Source organism: Hermetia illucens, chromosome 1 (genome assembly GCF_905115235.1).
Source record: "Hermetia illucens chromosome 1, iHerIll2.2.curated.20191125, whole genome shotgun sequence".
NCBI lineage: Eukaryota > Metazoa > Arthropoda > Insecta > Diptera > Stratiomyidae > Hermetia > Hermetia illucens.
The window spans coordinates 40,883,460-40,902,354 of NC_051849.1; the positions used below are offsets into that span (position 1 = coordinate 40,883,460).

Here is an 18,895-nt window from a genome sequence, read left to right on the forward strand (position 1 = left end):
TTCCCCCATGGTACTTGTTACCGTCTGTCTTTTCACCGACATGACCATTAAGCTCGCCGGCAATGATAATATAGTTGTCAGCAAAGACGTGACAAGTCTTTTCATCGAGAAGTTACCAGAAGGCATCTTTCTCGGCATCAGGTCGACCTGTCTGTGGTGCGTACCAGGTGAAGAAGTGAATAGTGCGATCAGTTGATATAATGGTGAGCTTCATCAGCCAATCATCAAATCGTTCGACTTCTTTAATGGCTTCACGGAAACCATCTGAGATGGCAATGCCAACACCATATTGAGTGTGTGGGTTACCAAAATAGAGAAGTTTGTAGCCATTTTTACCGCGTTCGCGTTCAATGTCGCAGCTTTGGGCACCAGACCATCGGGTTTCTTGCAGAGCGCAGACCATTTCCGAGGAGCTCTTGCGAATTCCTCGGTCTTTCCAGTTAGGGTACCAATATTTAGCGTACAGACACGTATTTGTTTTGTTCGTTTTGTTCAGACTAGCTTACGTCCTGACGCCGTCCATGCGTCAACTACGCTTGCCCATTTCTCGACAGGACCGGGGCCCGTCCTGCCGCGTCGACTGAGCATTTCTCCGAGGCGAACATTATGTTTGTGACGACATTGTATGCATTTTCTTGGTTGGCCTGTCGCGGGACCTGTCACCAAGAGAAATCAGGTAGGATTTAGCATAGTGGAATAACTTCAATTATACTCTATTTATCTCTTTTCCTGATCTCAGCATTTTATTTTTGTTTTACCGAGGATAGTACAGAGTACGTTGCCTCAAAAAATCCTCCTTCACCTGGGCTTGGGATCAGCATACTATGTTAATAGTATGGCGGAGTTTAAGTTTTGCCTGGTAAAGAATGAAATAAAATTTTTGTCATATCTTTAGAAACTGTATTCATTTGCTTACAAAGATGACCGAGGAATTTGCAAGAGCTCTTCGGAAATGGTCTGCGCTCTGCAAGAAACCCGATGGTCTGGTGCCCAAAGCTGCGACATTGAATGCGAACGCGGTAAAAATGGCTACAAACTTCTCTATTTTGGTAACCCACACACTCAATATGGTGTTGGCATTGCCATCTCAGATGGTTTCCGTGAAGCCATTAAAGAAGTCGAACGATTTGATGATTGGCTGATGAAGCTCACCATTATATCAACTGATCGCACTATTCACTTCTTCACCTGGTACGCACCACAGACAGGTCGACCTGATGCCGAGAAAGATGCCTTCTGGCAACTTCTCGATGAAAAGACTTGTCACGTCTTTGCTGACAACTATATTATTATTGCCGGCGAGCTTAATGGTCATGTCGGTGAAAAGACAGACGGTAACAAGTGCCATGGGGCACTATATTAGCGAGGAGCTGAATGAATTAGAGAGGTGACTTTCAGGATTCCAGCATATCACTTCCCTTGAACCAAGTATACTCAGTATGCATTGCGGGAATTTTCACTCACTCCTTCGCCGGGGAAAATATCGTTCTGAAAACTCTTGATGAGTAGTTTGCATTTTTAAGATTCGGCTGTTGTTTGAACTTTCACTTCTAGAGGAGTTCCCATACGTGCGCGTTCCCATCCATTAAGTAAATCAAACATTATTCGTTGGGGGTCTATCTCAATTCAAGCTCATAAGTCAAACCTTGTAAACTACGTTCTCTGCACACATCATGTGGAAATGAAATTACTTTGCTACAGAAAATGAGCCCATTAATTGGAAGTGACGTTTACTACAGTCGAATGTGTTTGAAAACCAAATAGACGAGCATTTTTAATTGCTCCAACTGATGGAAGTTCTTAGCTTAGCAAATAAGACCTCGATACGTCTCACCACGGTTTTCTGTTTTCCATTTCAGATCCAGCTTATGCTTAACTTCAGCAGTACTTTGCTCACGAATACCCGGTTTGTCGCCAGCTCAACGAGATTTATGCATTGAGTCCCCAGATGCATTGATAGCATTAGCTTCAGGACGCTTTCTAGGGGTGCAAGAGTGCCAACACCAATTCAAAGGCCACCGATGGAACTGCACGGAAGCTTGGCAACGTGAGGTGTTCGGCCATGTAATACCTGTTGGTAAGTTGCCCTGCATATGTCCACCAGCGCATATGTTCCACATTGTCGTGTAATTATTAATTTTTCCACACTTGTATCTTAATTAACAACATATGGATCGTGTTATTGCATTTTGTTTAGATGCCGATCGAGTGTCTAACATTGGATGCATGTAATGAGTGCAGGCGCTTGAAAATGTGTCTCGTATTTGCTTGCCTAATGGGTGAAGTGGTTCGTGAATCGAAGGAATTCGCCAGCATTAACATATCCCTTGACCAATTTGTAAAAAGCAATTAACAGTTGGATTCGGAATTTCGGCTGGGCATGTCTAGTAACAGGTTTGGATAGTCGGTGGCGAACCTCAGAACGTGGTAACAGCCAATTCTCACCACATGGAATGATCCATGAAGTGCTAATTACGTAAATTATCTGAAATTGAAAAGGCTTTACATAGGCAAATGAGGGAGTTAGAACATCAAAAGAGTTTACGGAAGTATCCAATGGAGAAGCGTGGGGCCATTATTTATAGGTCGTTTTGTTATTTGCTGCTTGCGTAGAGAGCCGGTAGATGGAAGTTTCTCGAATGCAGTTTTTAGACCGCTTGCGCCTTTTCGCTTTATACAGCGCATCGCTGGTTTTATACTGCGGTCGTTATTCGTATATTCACATCCCCTTTTCTTTGAATGTACGTAATGTACTAACAATGCCTTTTCCGGCAATTAAAAGTGTTGGTTTATTAATTTGGGATTTTTTTTTTAAATTCAAATAAAAAAACAGGAAGTTGAACTTATTGATAAAAGCTCTGTTATGATTGGAAAGAACATTTTATGTCATGACTTGTATGAACTTACATCGACAGGAGGATCAGACGATCCACCTAAGTGGCCAACAACGACCTAGAGGGCAGAGTTATCCCGGAAACCAAAAAAATTGGCCAAATTGACCGTGAAGGTCCACTCGCAAAGACTGAAGCTCCATCAAGGTGGATCGTCTGATCCTCCTATCGATTTAAGTTCAGTACAAAATGGCGCACAACGTGGGGCGCAACGTTTCCTGGTTTACCGTCTTTTCCCCCGGAAGCAAGTTTTCCTAAGCCTCAACTTCCTTTCCCACCTTGTAACGTAGAATTTCCTGCCCTATCCTTGGTAGAATACCATAAGAGCTAGTCGTTTGTTGTGTTTGGCTTTGAGACTGAACGTCTCGTAGATGATTTCCTTCAAGAAGCCTCTGGATTTACGGGCCTTTGCGGCTATAAGCTGAAAGGTATTGCCTTCCGAGCTTTAGAGGAGTGTCCTTCCCTACCTTTATATGAAACGGCTATCCTTTCGTTGTAGAACTTGAAAAAAATTAAATATTCTTTCTTCGTAGGGATGAAGTGATGGGTATCACTTTGTTCTCTGACTTCAGACGAGGAAGATTGATTTCTTGCGAAACCTTCTTTTTTTGATTTTATACTTTGCGACGGGGATCAACTCGATTGTTGTTTCTTCGTAAACAACCACCGCGTGCGGAAGTTTTTCTGCACATAGGTAAAATACGAAATGGCCTGACGATGTCAAGGAAGGGTTGGAACCTCAAGGGCCGCGCCTCAATCACGATCTGAGGCAGAAGAGGCAATGATCGGGATTGTGATCACTCGTGGATCTCCCCCCCTCCCCCCTGATCGCGGCCCTCGGGTCCGGAGACTTATGGCTCCACATGCGCGGCTGAGCCGTTATTTTTTTTATTTTTCAATTTTAGCTCGCGTTCTGGTTGCTATTCGTTAGGCCGTCGCGAATTCCTTGTGTTGTCTATTTTGAAATCCGGTGCGGACCCACGCATCGGAATAGACACGTTTAATTAGTAGTAATGAAGCGTGAGGGATCAAAGCACTCAAAGGATCCCCCCACATTCCCGAGCCTAGTTAGCACAGAGGCGTGCAAGAACGTGTCGACCGAGCATTTTGATGGAGCTTCAATCTTTGCGGGCGAGTGAGTGCAGAGAGAGAGGAGAAGGTAGGCGAGGGGTTTCTTTGAACACTTTAGTCTCTTACGTGCCATTGTGCAAAACTTCAGATAAGGGGCTGTGTTTGTGAATTTTCCTTTGATTATAATACTGAAAAGATGCCTGAAAATTTAAATTCTTGCTTAATCCTTTTTATATATATTTCTAGAAGCAATAAGTTTTGTTTTGTTTTCTTTTTTCTTGGATTTAATCCCTCCATGTAAGCACGAGTTACAATGAAATTCTTCCCTTTAAACACGCAGAATTCACACCAACAGGAGCATCCTTCAATTTTATGGCTTGAGGATGCCAAGACTGGATGGGCCCCTTATTGAAGATCTGAGGCAGGAGAAGCATCGGTTGAGGATGCAATCCGTTGCGGATCGCAGCACTCGGGAGTTTTACGTTTCTACGCACATGATGCAGCCGTTATTTTTACCGCCTCTCCTCCCCACTTTTCCAAGCTTGGCTAGTGAAAAGGCAAGGAAGTGCATGCCAGCGGTACACTTCGGTAGAGTTTTTGTATTTGTGGGTGAACCTTAATGGTCATTTTCGTAATTTTTAATTTTTTGGGATAGCTCTCTTCTCTTGAGCGTCTTCGGCCAGGATGGTCTTTTTGCCATCGAAAACTCACATTCTATCATTCCACCATTTTGTTAAAACCAGAGCTCTTTAAGATGACGGATTTTAATTTCAGGTAACAAACAGTTCATTCTCACGGTTTGACAAGGTCCATAAACCCCACAAATTGCTGTTTTCTGTAGATATAGTGCTAGCTCTTCAGATTCTGTGTATTGTTCATCAGTTCAAACAAGGTATGACAGTTCTATTTGTCATAATATCTATTGAGCCAGAATTGCGCTTCATTATTGAAGGTAATGTCGCGATAAAACAAGGAGTTTTTTTCCAGCTGATTCAGAGCACATTCACTGAAGATATGCAGCAAATCTAATTCGCCCGACTGGAGTTCAAGCATGTTTGTAGACTTCCAGGCCAAGATCCTTACGTAACATACGCTAAATTGACGAATATAGCAAGCGAAGCTTTTGGGTTCGGCGCCGAATTGGTTCATCACAGCCTTCGCATACACTTCCCGCTGTCGCCACTGTATTTCCTTCATTATGTGTTGGAAGTGGTCTAGCCGATTGAGTATCATCCAATAACTGTCTTCAGGGTTCATATTTTCGGATTGTATTGACAATAGTGGGTTACGTATGTCTACCAATCTTGGCAAGTAAATTCTCATCAGCGCGGATCAGCACAAGATCTTTAAATCGCTCAATTCTCGACAAGTCACTGCCACTGACGGTGATAGTGCCTATTTCAATCCGGTACCGTGTTGCATAAGGCACTTTTTGCCTTTCGAACAAGTTTCTTGAGACAACCTATGCTATAAGGCGCTAGGAAAATCTCATCTGATAGGCAGAGATACGAAGCGGTTTTGATATAACTGACACGTTGAACATCATTCCTCGAATCGCGGTAGAGCAATTTAACCCAACGGATGAGTTCCTCAGCACTAGGTGATACCGCAGAGCATACTAGATAAGATTGTGAGAGCACGATCAAAAGTCTTCTCTTGATTCAGAAATGCAATGAAGAGAGAGAACAATGCTTCTCACGGCGTTTCTTCTTGAATAACCGCGCAGTGTATATTGCGTCAGTAGGTCCGTATTTGTTCAAAAAAATCCGGCTTGGTTCACGGTTATTTGAACGATGTCGCATGTGGGACAATAATCGGTTTGAATGGTAGTTTGAGCATTCTCTTGGACTGCGTTTCTATTTCCATATTGGAAGGGACATGGCAGAGTTGTAAATGAATCACCCATTACTATTAAAGTAGACACATATGCTTTAATTTTTTAGTGAATGTAACGGTTTTAACTTTCTAGACTCTATAACAAGAGCATTAGTGGACACGCGTACTCACAGTATCGCTCCCTCATCCTAAATTTCCTAACAAGGTCGGATTGTCTAGATAGAGTTCACCACTTTGATCGGTCATGGGCTCAGTCTGCGTAACGTATGGGGCCATCGTTGTTTCCGGCGCCTTTCAGGTGGCTTCCTATGAACTTCAATGTCAGTTTTAGCTCGCGAGTGCTCGTCAGCGGGGATTATATGACCATATCCCCTTCTCCCCCAACTTTTTCATGGTAGGCGCAACCCAATATCAACTTTTCTATATTGAGCCTGTTATGATGTCCTGCTAATCTGATGGTGTTCTATCCTCTTCAATAGCTCCATTTAAAGAATTGACTTAGTCAGATTGTTGTGATGTCGTCAGTTCCCGTTGCTTTGCTTCGTTTGATTTGACTCAGGTATTCATTTACAGCTGAGTCGTCTGGTATCCGACGTCAAGTCACTATACAAATTCCACTGTCACCAGTGAAATTTGAACCGCGACCTTCCGAAACTTATAATAGTGATAAAAATTAAGAGGCGGCTAAGACGGTTTATGGTTTCGTACCAGAGCAGAGGCAGCTCATTAGAAACTGCCTCACCTTTACCCTAGGAGCAGCGTGACCGAAGCGGTTCGTAGGTGTTAAACGTTTTTTTATGTAACTCGCAAATCACAATGTGAGTACGAACTATATTGAACGTTAATATGTCCATACTTTTAGGTCAAATGTTGGCCGCAGCTAGAAATTTTCGTTTAGGGATTGAGGAGTCTACAAATTTTTGCATTTGAAAAGTTATAATTTCTTTAGAACTTACACTATTTTCACGATTTTTTTTAAAAATGAACATGCATGTGGCAGCAGTATAGAAATCGAAAAAAAATTTACCCAATATTTTTTGCTCAGAATTTCATGAGGAATCCACTTGTATACAATTTGTCCGGCAATTTTGGAAAATCCTGTATACGTGAAAGATATATAAATGCAAATTGTCAAAGTACTTTTGCGTATTGCGTATTAACGCAAATTTCACGTGTTTTTTACAACCTTAAGTCTTCTGACGGCCCTTCATTTTTCATTTAGCCTTCTGACAATATTTGTCCTGTATTTTTGGATTTTCACACTATATGTATGCAGAAATTTAGCCGCGCAAACGTCAGGTTATTTCTAATCAAAATTTGACAGGTCCGCCAGTGCGCCACACCTTTGTCATGACACCGAAAAACATTTTCGCTGTCAAAAATTAAATTTCGATATCATGACCACCGCGATGTCCGACATGCAAGTTGCTTGCTCCAAATTGTCTCTTAGATCACGACCTCGTGACGTGGCCAACTTGGCCCTATACCCACGTGTTCATTTTCCATCGGTCAACTATGCCCCAGTCATCTCTGCCGAGAAGGCTTACCATAAATCACGAAATCACCTTGGGGTCACCGATTGTGGTTTATTCGTTTAACCATTTTCGCTGTCAAAAATTGTTTTTCGATGTCATGGCCAACACGATTCGCACTTGCGTGCATCTGACACGCAAGTTGTTCGTTGCGGCACCCCTTAGTCTTCCAGTAGGCCTTCTGACTGTCCGGCTGTTGGTTCACCGACAACATTCCAATCGTTTCCAGTTAAAAATTTTCGTACAACAAGTCATGTAAATTGTCATGTAACCGGCTCGCCGTCTATAATGGTCGACAGTTACGAGAGGGAGATGATTCGTCTCCTCCCTCGCGGAATCGCCTACATTTTATTCTTTGCGCCACTTCGCTCACGATTCACAAAATAATAATCAACGGCCAATGTTGATGTGTGATGGTTTCAGTGACGATGAGAAAATAGTTGCATCGAAACAACATTTTTATTCCTCTATTTCTCTGTAATGCTAAATTAACCTAACTTAACAGCTTAACTTAATCTAAGATATAATCTATGGAGCAAACTAACTTACCACTAGTGAAGTATTCTATGAAAAATTAAGAAAATATTTTGGAGGAAAAGTCAAAAAAACCTCCACTCGCTAAATTTTAGATAAAAACGGGCGGGCGGGGGAGGAACTAGGATGTAGGTAGGGGGGGTTTGGAAAGGGAAGCTAGGAGTGGCGCTGGTAATGGGTGGGTTTTGAAAATTGTGATGAGGAGTAGTTACCGGTGTAGAAGATTACTCTACCGTCGGGGTCGAAAAGGAGGTTACGGATCTGGGTAGATAAGAGGATTTGAGGGAACAGATGGGTGCGTAGAAGATTCTCTTCGACGATCTTAATTTGCAGGGCCAGGGAGAAAAGGGGATAAGGATGGGATAGACATTTATTGACGAATTTGAGGGCATGACGGGCTAGGACGGCGTCAATGCGGGGTGTTTGGCAGGAGTAGTAGAGGATCTAGTTGGAGATGTATTTGGAGCGGTCTTCGTTTTTAAGGTTTTGTGTGAAACAAAACCTTATTAGAATCGAGACGGTGTCTGTCTGTCCGTCTGTCTGTCTGTCTGTCTGTCTGTCTGTCTGTCTGTCACACCCGATTTATTCGGAAACGGCTGGACCGATTGTCACGAAAATTGGTGAGAGTATGTAATCTGGTGATCCCTTTACATGCAGTAAGTGGCGCCATCTTATGTTAAGTTTAAGGGGGGGCTCCCCGTACATGTGAATGGAGGGTGCAAATTTTTTTTTCACAGAATGTAGCCATGTAGGGTATCATGAAAGGTCTCAATTAGTACTTTTCGAATCTGGTTCAATATTTGATATTAGATGAAACATAGGGGAGTGAGGGTTCAAAATATGACCCACAAAAAGTGTAACAGGTCTCGTTCTCAGAACCTATCCAACCAAAAAATCTGAAAAAAATCACAGTGGTGCATCTCTACGAAATCTAAGCCTCAAAATATATCCGGTTCCGATATCTGCACAAATAAAGTTAATAATAGTATATTTCCACATTTTAGAAATTTACCCGGCACCCCCCTTATGTTCATCCCCGAAGTACAAAATTCGGCATGCGTATAACGAAAAGTATAATTCACAGTTTGGTCAAGTTTGAAGAAAATCCAACTATTATTAACAAAGTTATAGGGGGTGAAACTTTACAATTTTTCGTGAATTTCGTGCACTCTACAACCTGCATGACGTCATCATCACATATCAATTCGTCAATACTACAACGAAAGGAGTTCTTATGAATTGGGTCGCAGAGAATTATTTTGTTTTAGTTTTTTAGTTATTTGTCAGCCAGACATGTGTGTATGTAGGTATATAATATATGCGTGCTAATGAACTTTGCGGGTAATGCCTAATCCCGATAGATATAAGAAGTAAATCGGAAATATGGGTACGATCAATTTATATACGTGCATATATGTGTACAGTATTCGGAAATTGGCAGTTTGTTTGTTTAGGGTGAGCGTGATATCTATGGCTGTAATATGTACGTATGTCTCGTAGTTTGGAAAAATATGAAGGATTATGTTGGATTTGTAGCTATATACGGACAGAAAAATGTGCGTTGAAGTTTCTTCCATAAGATGAACACAAAACCTTTATTACCCGAAGCGCGAGCTTCCGGTATTCCGACTTGTTGTAGGTGTTAGAACAGTGGCGTAGGATTCTGCATTCGTTGAGACGGACTTGGGTAGGGGAACTGTCGGACCAGAAGATGAAGCCGAAAATGAGGAGGGGACTGATAAGCTGTTTGAAGCAAAACGGCTTGACTTTTGGAGGTGTTGGGCTTCTGTATTTCAGGATTGGGTAAAAGGATTTGAAGGCACCAGTTGCACGGCTTAGCACCTTCGTGATGTGTGGGAGGGGTATTCATAATTACCTCAAGGTAGGTGACTTTATTTACGGTTGGGATTGTGGCGTTGTGGAGACAGTTTCATCGAATATAGTCGATTCGCGTTTTATTGTTACCACTAACAGAAAACAAGACAGCCGTTTAATAAAACATATATTGACTAATACAAGCTTTCGGGGGTTCAACCAAATCGACGATATGTATTGCATATGTATGTATATTGCGTTAGACACTCCTCCTTTATCTGGGCTCGGGACTAGCATGTTAAGTGAATAACATAGTGCAATGGGAAAGGGATCTCGTCATATTGGTGTTCAGTTCTATCACGTGAATGGTATTTTTGCAACCAGTAGTGCTGCTAATGGATTTCCTGCTAAGTAAGAGTGTAGTGTAGTGGGAAGAAAATGGAGTTATCCAAAAAATGAATAAAGAAAAGGAGGGCGACAAATTTAGGTCATCTCTTGGTTTATCACGCTGAATACAAATAGTATTAGAAGTGATTCCATTCTGGTGATCTTTGATGCAGAAATGCATATGAAGACCCTGAACATATTATGTCTAGGCTCAAACGGGTGAAAATTCGACGTACAACATGACAGAACTGCATTTTCGATATTTGAACTGTTAATTGGTTTTCGTTGGAAATAAAACCAACCAACTGAAAATAAAAAATTAGGGACAAAAATATTGTCTAATCAAAATTTCATAATTTTATATTAAGAAAGCAAATTCATTAGAATAACAAGATTAGGAGCTTAACATGCGTATTGATGCGCTAACGCTCTAATCAGGCAGCCACCCCGTGGTCACTGATGGTTTTACTGTAACCATAAATTAGCTCTTTTTATTGACTGGTTTGGTAAACTCTTGGCTTTGATCCACGATTTTGTCAACCGGTGATTCAGAGCAGGAGACGCGAGTTTTGTGAATAGATTTCGATTCACTATTTAATTGGGACTTCCATCATCAATTAATTAGCAGTGACGCATCTAGTTTGCTCCTGCATTTGCCGGCTATTATAGAAAGATCTGGTTTACTTTTATAAACTTTTCGAGAAGTTGGCATAATTGGCAAACTTGTTCTTTCATATTTTGTAAGGGAAATGAGTATAACATTATTTAATTAATTCAGTACCATGTTTTACTGCTTAGTCAACGCCTCGAAATGGGGTGAATCAAAGATTTTTCGGAGCTTCTGACATTGAAAGATCAAATGGATCTCCTTTAAAAATATATATGCATGAGTATATATAACGTTCAATGTTGTTAATAATGCATTAGCACTCAGCCTTCACACAGAAACCCTAACATTTTAGACTTGTCAGACAACCTATACGCATGGTATCTTCAGATAGATAGAGTTGAGACTTATAAAACTAAATCGATAAAAATCACATATTTAAGTAAAGCGGTACAAGATTAGTGCGGGGTTTACTCTTTAAAGATTACGTCTTCCAGATTTTCCTTTTTCTTATAGGTATTCCTTTCATCTGTTCAGCCCATTTTGCACAAAACGCCAGAGCATCTGTCTGTCTGTCGCACACATACATGCACTGAACTACATCCTTCTACGTTGAATTTAAGGGAGGGGGAGGGGGAGGGTTCCCATTCGTCCAAAAGGAGGGTGTAAATTTTTTTACCGAACATAATCATGTGGTATCAAATGAAAGGTCTCGATTAGCATTTTCCGAGGCCTTTTTTAATATTGACATTTGTTGCATAGGCGGGAATGAAAATAATCGTGAAGTTGCCCCTATATGGTGTCCTGGCCTCAAAGTACCTTCCATGCCGATATCTACTCAAATAAAGTTAAAAATAGTATATTAGTATGTTTTTGAGAAATAGGTTAGATATCCTCCCCAAATCCGCCATGCTATTAACATAGTATGGTGGTCCCAAGCCCAGGTAAAGGAGGAGGGTTTGAGGTAATGTACTCTGTTCTATCCTCAGTAAAACAAAAATAAAATGCTGAGATCAGGGAAAGAGATAAATAGAGTATAGTTGGAGTTATTTCACTATGCTAAATCCTACCTGATCTCTCTTGGGACAGGCCGACCTAGAAAATGCATACAATGTCGTTACAAACATGATGATCCGATTGAGTCACAAGCCTCAGAGATGTGCTAGGGCGTCTATCTCAGTCGACTCGGCAGGACGGGCTTCGGTCCGAACAAAAGAAACAATACGTGTCTGCACGCTAAATGTTGGTACCCTAACTGGAAAGACGGAGGAACTCGCAAGAGCCCTTCGGAAAACGCGCATTGATATCTGCAAGAAACCCGATGGTCTGGTGCCAAAAGCTGCGACATTGAAAGCGAACGCGGTAAAAATGGCTATAAACTTCTTTATTTTGGTAACCCACACACTCAATACGATGTTGGCATTGCCATCTTAGAGGGTTTCCGTGATGCTATTAAAGAAGTCGAACGATTTGATGATCGGCTAATGAAGCTCACCATTATATTAACTGATCGCACTATTCACTTCTTCACCGCGTACGCATCACAGACAGGTCGGCCTGATGCCGAGAAAGATGCCTCTTGGCAACTTCTCGATGAAAAGACTTGTCACGTGTCTACTGACGACCATATTATCAGACGCTAACAGGTGCCATGGGGGAAAGGGGTTCGGAGCGCGCGATGAGGGTGGCGAACGTATTATCGATTTTGTGGACATCCATGACCTTGTACTTATGAATACATGGTTCATCAAACGATTGTCTCGTCTTCCTACATTTTAAAGTGGGAACAGTAAAATACAAATCGGCTATATTCGCATAAGACGCCAACATTTCACCACTGTCACTGATTGCAAAGTCGTTCCCTCTGAGACCATCGCACCTCAACATCGGCCATTGATTGCCTTCGTGCGAATTAAGGCACCGGTAAAACAACGTGAGGAACGCACTGGCGCATTAAATTGTGAGAAAAAAGAAGAAACGATCTCATTCATACGATTGCCGACCATTACGAATGTGGAAGAATCATGGAATCAAATGAAAGACACGATCCACAAAGCGGCCTCTGCAACCCTCGGGGTCACCAAGCCGGGTAAGCGGTACATCACCCGAGATACTTGGCTTTGGAATGACGATGTTGAAATGAAGGTCCGTGAAAAGAAACGCCTCTACCACAAATTTCTCGACGATAAAACGTTTGCTAATTGGCAAATTTATAAGAATGCCAACCGGAAAACAATGGAAGCGGTTGCTTTCACCCGAGCGAACCATTACAAAAGTCTTCACTATAAACTGGACACTCAGGATGGCGAAGGAGATCTGTATCGACTTGCTAAAAGCTGTAACGAACGTACACAGGATATAGAACACTTCTGTTGCGTTAATGACAAAAAACGGTACTTTGCTTACAATCGTCGAGCCGCCACGGATAGATGGTGAGAATACTTCGAAAAGATTTCAACTGAAGAATTTGCTCATCCTCCATTTCCATAATCATTGCGGACATTTGGACCAGTTCCACCAGTCAGCGCAACTGGTGCTCAGAGGTGGCGGTGAGAAAGACGGGGCGGCAACCCTGTCGGCCAAACCAAAACTAAGTGGCCGAGGAAAACCTCCATAGTCGTGGCACCGGGAGACGCCTTACTGACTTTGGCTTGCCGACCGTAATGCAGTAGGCGAATGCTCCAACGGCCTAATCAGGGCGATCAGATCCGAGTCTGCACGGGAACTCATCTGAAGTGGCAAATTGGTCACGAAACCTTACCAGGGGTATACTGGTACGATGGGAACCGGAATAGCCCCTGGACTCTCATACTTCGGGTGAACTCCCATTCTATGTGAGTACAGAAGAGACTTTCGGGCCTCGGCGTGGTGTTGCGTTTCAACACGGGTGCCGTGGTCCTTAGTTCGGTAGAGATTTAGGTATATCTTGCGTCCACCAGTATGAATGCTAAGCCATGCGCTTGGTATAGACTGGTGCCGTTGTTGCTTGTCTCAGCGGGGCTCTGATTGTGGTCACAAAGTCAATCCGTGTCTTAAGAAGACCGTGGGATTAAATCGTCCAGATAGGTGCTCACGTTAAACCCTCAAGGGCTTAACTGTCAGCGCAACCGAAGTCGAGGAGGCAATAAAACGAATGAAATGGGGAAAAGCCACAGGACCTGACGACATCGCATCTGAGCTCTGGAAAGCGAAAAGCTGGGACCCAAGATAGTGACTCAGTGAATTCTTTAATCGGGTTATTCAGGAAGGTACAACACCATCTGACTGGCAAGAAAGTACCACTGTTCCAATATGGAAAAAGAAAGGTAGTCCAGCAGAATGTTCAAATTACCGTCCGATCCTCCGATACTTGACAACCGTATTCGCGAAATCATTGAAATAACCGTGAATCAAGCCAGATTTGTCAAAAATTGCGGAGCTACTGATGCAATACACGCTGCGCGATTACTCATGGAAAAAGACTGTGAGGAACCCTGCTCTCTTTACATTGCCTTTCTGGATCTAGAGAAAGCGTTTGACCGTGTGCCACACGAAGTCATCTGGTATGCTTTACGACAACACTTAGTCCCAGAATAATTCGTACGCTGGGTTCGATTGCTCTACCACGATCCGAAAAGTAAAGTTCGAAGTATGCCGGGTGCATCAAAACCGTTTCGTGTCTCTGTTGGTGTTCATCAAGGAAGCGCCCTCTCACCACCCCCCTTTGTTCTTGTTATGAACACCGTCACACGGGATATTTAACGTCCAGCGCTCTACACACTGCTTTATGCAGATGATGTATTCCTAGCACCTGATAGCAAAAATGATCTCGAGTAACGTGTCCAAAAATGGAATGATCGCCTCATGCAACACGGTCTCAGATTAAGTCTAAACAAAACTAAATTTTTGACGAGCGATCCCCATGGAACAGGCACAATCACTGTTAGCAGCAGTGATCTGCCCAGAACTGAGCGATTTAAATACCTCGGGTCAACACTATTAGCCAATGGAGAACTGCTTCACGCATTAGCGCAACCTGAATGAAGTCGCCTTCCACAACTGGTGTTCTTTGTGATCGACGTATCAACGAACGTCTCAAATCTAAAATTTACCGCAACGTCGTTCGTCCTGTCGCTCTTTATGGTTCTGAGTGTTGGCCGAATATAAAAGAGAATGAACGGTGTCTTGCGGTAATGGAGACGAAGATGTTATGTTGGACTAGTGGCGTCACACGTTTTGATCACATCCGAAATGAGGATATCCGCGATCGTTATGGGATTGCACCGATCGTAGAAAAGTTACGAGAGAGGCGTCTTCGATGGTATGGTCACACAATTCGTGCTAACGAGAATTCACTTGCCAAGATTGGTCTGAACATCGAAGTCGATGTTCTCTCCTTTGGTGGTTCCGCGACTAATTCATAGTTGTAATATTAGATGCCACACTGCACTGAGATCGTTGGAGATCAATTGTCGGGAACCGGTGTGTCATTGAGGTACTCTGGCTTGAAACAATGTATGTATGGGTCAAATATCTGTGGGCGTGTTGATGGGGAGGCGGAAGTGACAGTGAATAGGTCACACAGGAGAAAGGATAACCCTGTGGCCCCAGACTTATGTGATGTAAAACAATAATGACGGATTGCAAAATTTTCCGAAAACTGTGGGGTGAATTGAAGCATATAGCCAGGAACTAACAGCAATATCGCGTGGGTGTGGCTGATGCGCTGTACGTAGGAGTTCATGACAACCGAAAGATTCATATTGAAAAAATAATAAAGCGAAGAGGAGGCCATGCAAGTAGTCTACATTTCAGAATATGCACAGAAACATACGTATTAGCGATTTTAAAGGGCAACAGTATTTCCATTCGGTTATTACGGTTAACCATGTTGCCTTAAAATGGTTTTAAATTTTTTACATCTTGGGAAAGGTCTCAGCTTCTCTTCTTTACGAGGAGTCATAGCAGAATTGCTTTAAATTGTGCATTTGTCTTCATCTGTCTGTGCTCCATGACCACGTTCCTTAATAGTATTTAACCGTCATCAAGACGCGGTCTTCCTAGATTTTTCAAGGTTTTCCGAGTGGACCACTTCCGTGAATTTTTTCCTTGTATACCTTATGGTTCCTACCTTGTTGTTTATAGGCTATAGATATCCATATCATGGTTTTGATTTCTAGCCCATCGTAGATGCTGTACAGCTTCTTGTTTTGCCTGATGCTCCTTTCATCTCCAACCCTATATCAAGAATTATCACCGCTCCTTAGCATCGAGAAAAAATCAGAGCTAGGGGTTAATTCCAACGGCATACACTATCATCTAGTAGGACTTTAATAGCGACCCTCCGATTTTAACGAGAAGCTCCCTGATTACATTCTCGAGTGCTATTTTAAGTAGCATAAGAGCTAGCTCATCCAATGTTTTCACTTGGTTTGAGTTGGAAACGGGTCAATCAGCGTATTCTGAACCTTCGCGCTCATGACAGCTATCGTGTCAATCGCGGTCGATCTAATGAATCGAACTAATATCGTTGGGATGTCAAACTGTAGCAGTATTTTGTATCGCAAGCTTACAGATCGGCTGGCTCTAAAGCCGCCTGGATATTCATCAATCATATTTTAAACGTAAGGTCAAAGTCTCAAAATGGTGGTAGATACTTTGTAGGTAGTCCAAAGTAGTGAGATGCATTTGTAGTCATTGTAGTACCAGTCTGCCACCTTTTTTGCCGATAGGATGACTGATGCCTTTTGCCCAGCCATCTGACAGTTCTTCCTCCTTCCATTTTTGCTGGACCGGTTTGTGGATGCACTTTTCGCAATAAAATCTTAGTAATGAATTGTGTCCGGATAGCTGAGTGGTTAGAGCACAAGGCTGTCGTACGGAAGGTCGCGGTTCAAATCTCACTGGTGGCAGTCGGATTTGTATCGTGATTGAATGTCGGATAACAGTCGACTCAGCTGTTAATGAGTACCTGAGTCAAATCAGGGTAATAATCTCGGGCGAGCGCAATGCTGACCACATTGCCTCCTACTGTACCGTTACGGTCTTGAATGAAGTGCTCTAACACACTGCAAGGCCCTGATCCAATATGGATTGTTGCGCCAACGATTATTATTATTATTAATGAATTTAAAATGAAAATATTAACTTACAGGATCCCGTGAAGCAGCCTTCACATATGCAGTGGCCAGTGCTGGTGCCGTCCATGCAATCACTTCTGCCTGTGCCCGGGGTAATATATCGCTTTGTGGATGCGATAGAGCCCATCGTAATTCACACTCCACACGAAATCATCATGTCCGCCATATGTGGCCAGTAACAAACGGTGGTAGTAACCGACCATGGAAGTGGGGAGGTTGCTCAGCCGACATAAAATTTGGTATGAGTTTTGCACGGAGGTTCCTGGATGCGCGCGAAATCGAAGGTGACGCGCGCAGTTTGATGAATTTACACAACAATCGAGTTGGTAGGAAGGTGAGTAGTTCTTCATAAAGTACGCTTCGCACATTCTTGTATATCCTGTTTTGTTCTACAGATTGTGAAGAATCTCCTGCGAACTGACTGCAAATGCCACGGTATCAGTGGTTCATGCGCCATGAAAACCTGCTGGAAGAGCCTGCCGCCCTTTCGCGTAATAGGCAGCGCCCTGAAAAAGAAATACAATCGAGCCAAGCTCGTGCAGGCGGTCAAGGAGAAAACTGGATTAAGTTTAGTTGTAAGCAAGTAAAAATCAACTGAATCACCTAACCTCTAACAGACTCTATCAAAAGTTTATTTTGCAGAGCAAACAATCATACAAAGAACGCTAAGAAACGCCCGCGGCCGAAACGCGTGGAACTTGTATATATTGAAAAGTCTCCCAACTACTGCGAGCGAGACCTGAACGTGGGATCGTTGGGAACTACGGGTCGTAGCTGCAATAAGACAGATCGCGGGGTCGAAGGATGCGACTTCCTGTGTTGCGGCAGAGGCTATAATACGTATCAAGTTAATAAGACTTGGCAATGTCGTTGCCAGTTTCAGTGGTGCTGCACTGTGCACTGTGATATTTGCACTCAACTTACCAGAGATTACATTTGTAAATAGAATTATTAGTTTTAGTGTTTGAAATTAGATTCACGGTAGTTTCCTAGAAATGCGACTGTAAGTTTAACTATGTATTCTAGAGTTTTCTAATAAAAATATGTATTGCAAGGATATTGTGTTCGAAAGGTAATTTGTTCGATACAGTACTCTAGCTCAGAACAGAGGCGCCCATGGACCAGAAACAGAGGAAGCAAGTTCCTTCCCATCAACCGGGTGCCGGACTCAGCGCTCCCTCACATCCTTGATACAGTATGATTCTGTGGTAGAAATACGTAGCGACTTTACTTTAAGTCGATTGGAACAGGGTAAGATTACCATGAATTTTTATTCTAAACACCAGAAATGCTATTTTGCGTAGGAAGAGAACATGCTTTGCAAGCTTTTACATATTTTACTTTCCATTGATGTTCAACTTTAAGGGGGTCCCGTGTGTCGGATCCGCGAAATCCAATTTTTTTTGGTCTCAATTGTATCTAGATATAGTGTAGAATGTATGGGGAAAGTGATTTTTCGATATTCAGAGTCGTTCGGGAATTATAGCCTTAAACACGTGGTAAGTCACATGCCAGATTTATGTCGATCGCCGTAATGAAGCTCGCATTTATCGGTCCGAATGACATTCGAATGACTTCGCTAAAATAACAAGAATTGAAGCAAAGGCTGTACATGTGTTTCTTGAAGAAACCTAAGGTTTATGGATTAGGTATATGGTCAATTAAGATTTTATGACTAAAAATCGCATTCTACTTTTTAAATCCGTTTTTCTCGAAACCGCATGTTGAAAATCAGCTGCCACCATAGACTAAAATTTATCCAACGAAATTCTTTGAAATTTTCACGACTTATTCAGAACATATTTCTACGGTCCGCAAACTAGGATAATTGCGATTCATTCAGTAGTTTTTTTTATTCATTGAAGAAGCTGTAAAAAAAAAAGTTTAATAAGGCCCCAAAAATTTAACTTTTAATATTTTTTAATAATTCTAGTTTGTGGACTGTAGTTAAGTCTGTACGTTAAAATGCCGTTTATTTTTTTTTTCCTTTAAGATGACCGCAGTGCCCTCTAGCGCGGCAGCAGAAAAACATTTTTTTTGGAGACGGGTGCATAAATTGCTCCGTATTTCAATAACGAACTATGTGATTGGGCTGGAAAAATT

At 42.3% G+C, this 18,895-nt stretch overlaps 1 protein-coding gene across 2 annotated transcripts in view; it reads left to right on the forward strand.

Moving 5' to 3' along the window:
• LOC119646775 (protein Wnt-2) overlaps positions 1-17,849 on the forward strand; it is a 31,248-nt gene extending 13,399 nt beyond the window's left edge. Inside the window, exons 2-5 of one of the 2 annotated variants that reach the window (XM_038047357.1) lie at positions 1,860-2,077; positions 16,807-17,126; positions 17,188-17,367; positions 17,410-17,675. In XM_038047357.1, coding sequence (XP_037903285.1) covers positions 1,860-2,077; positions 16,807-17,126; positions 17,188-17,367; positions 17,410-17,535 — 844 coding nt within the window. In that variant the 3' untranslated portion in view covers positions 17,536-17,675. Of the gene's footprint in view, positions 1-1,859; positions 2,078-16,806; positions 17,127-17,187; positions 17,376-17,409 lie in introns of both variants that reach the window. The other variant, XM_038047356.1, reaches the window with a different exon arrangement.
• Positions 17,850-18,895: the final 1,046 nt, after the last annotated feature.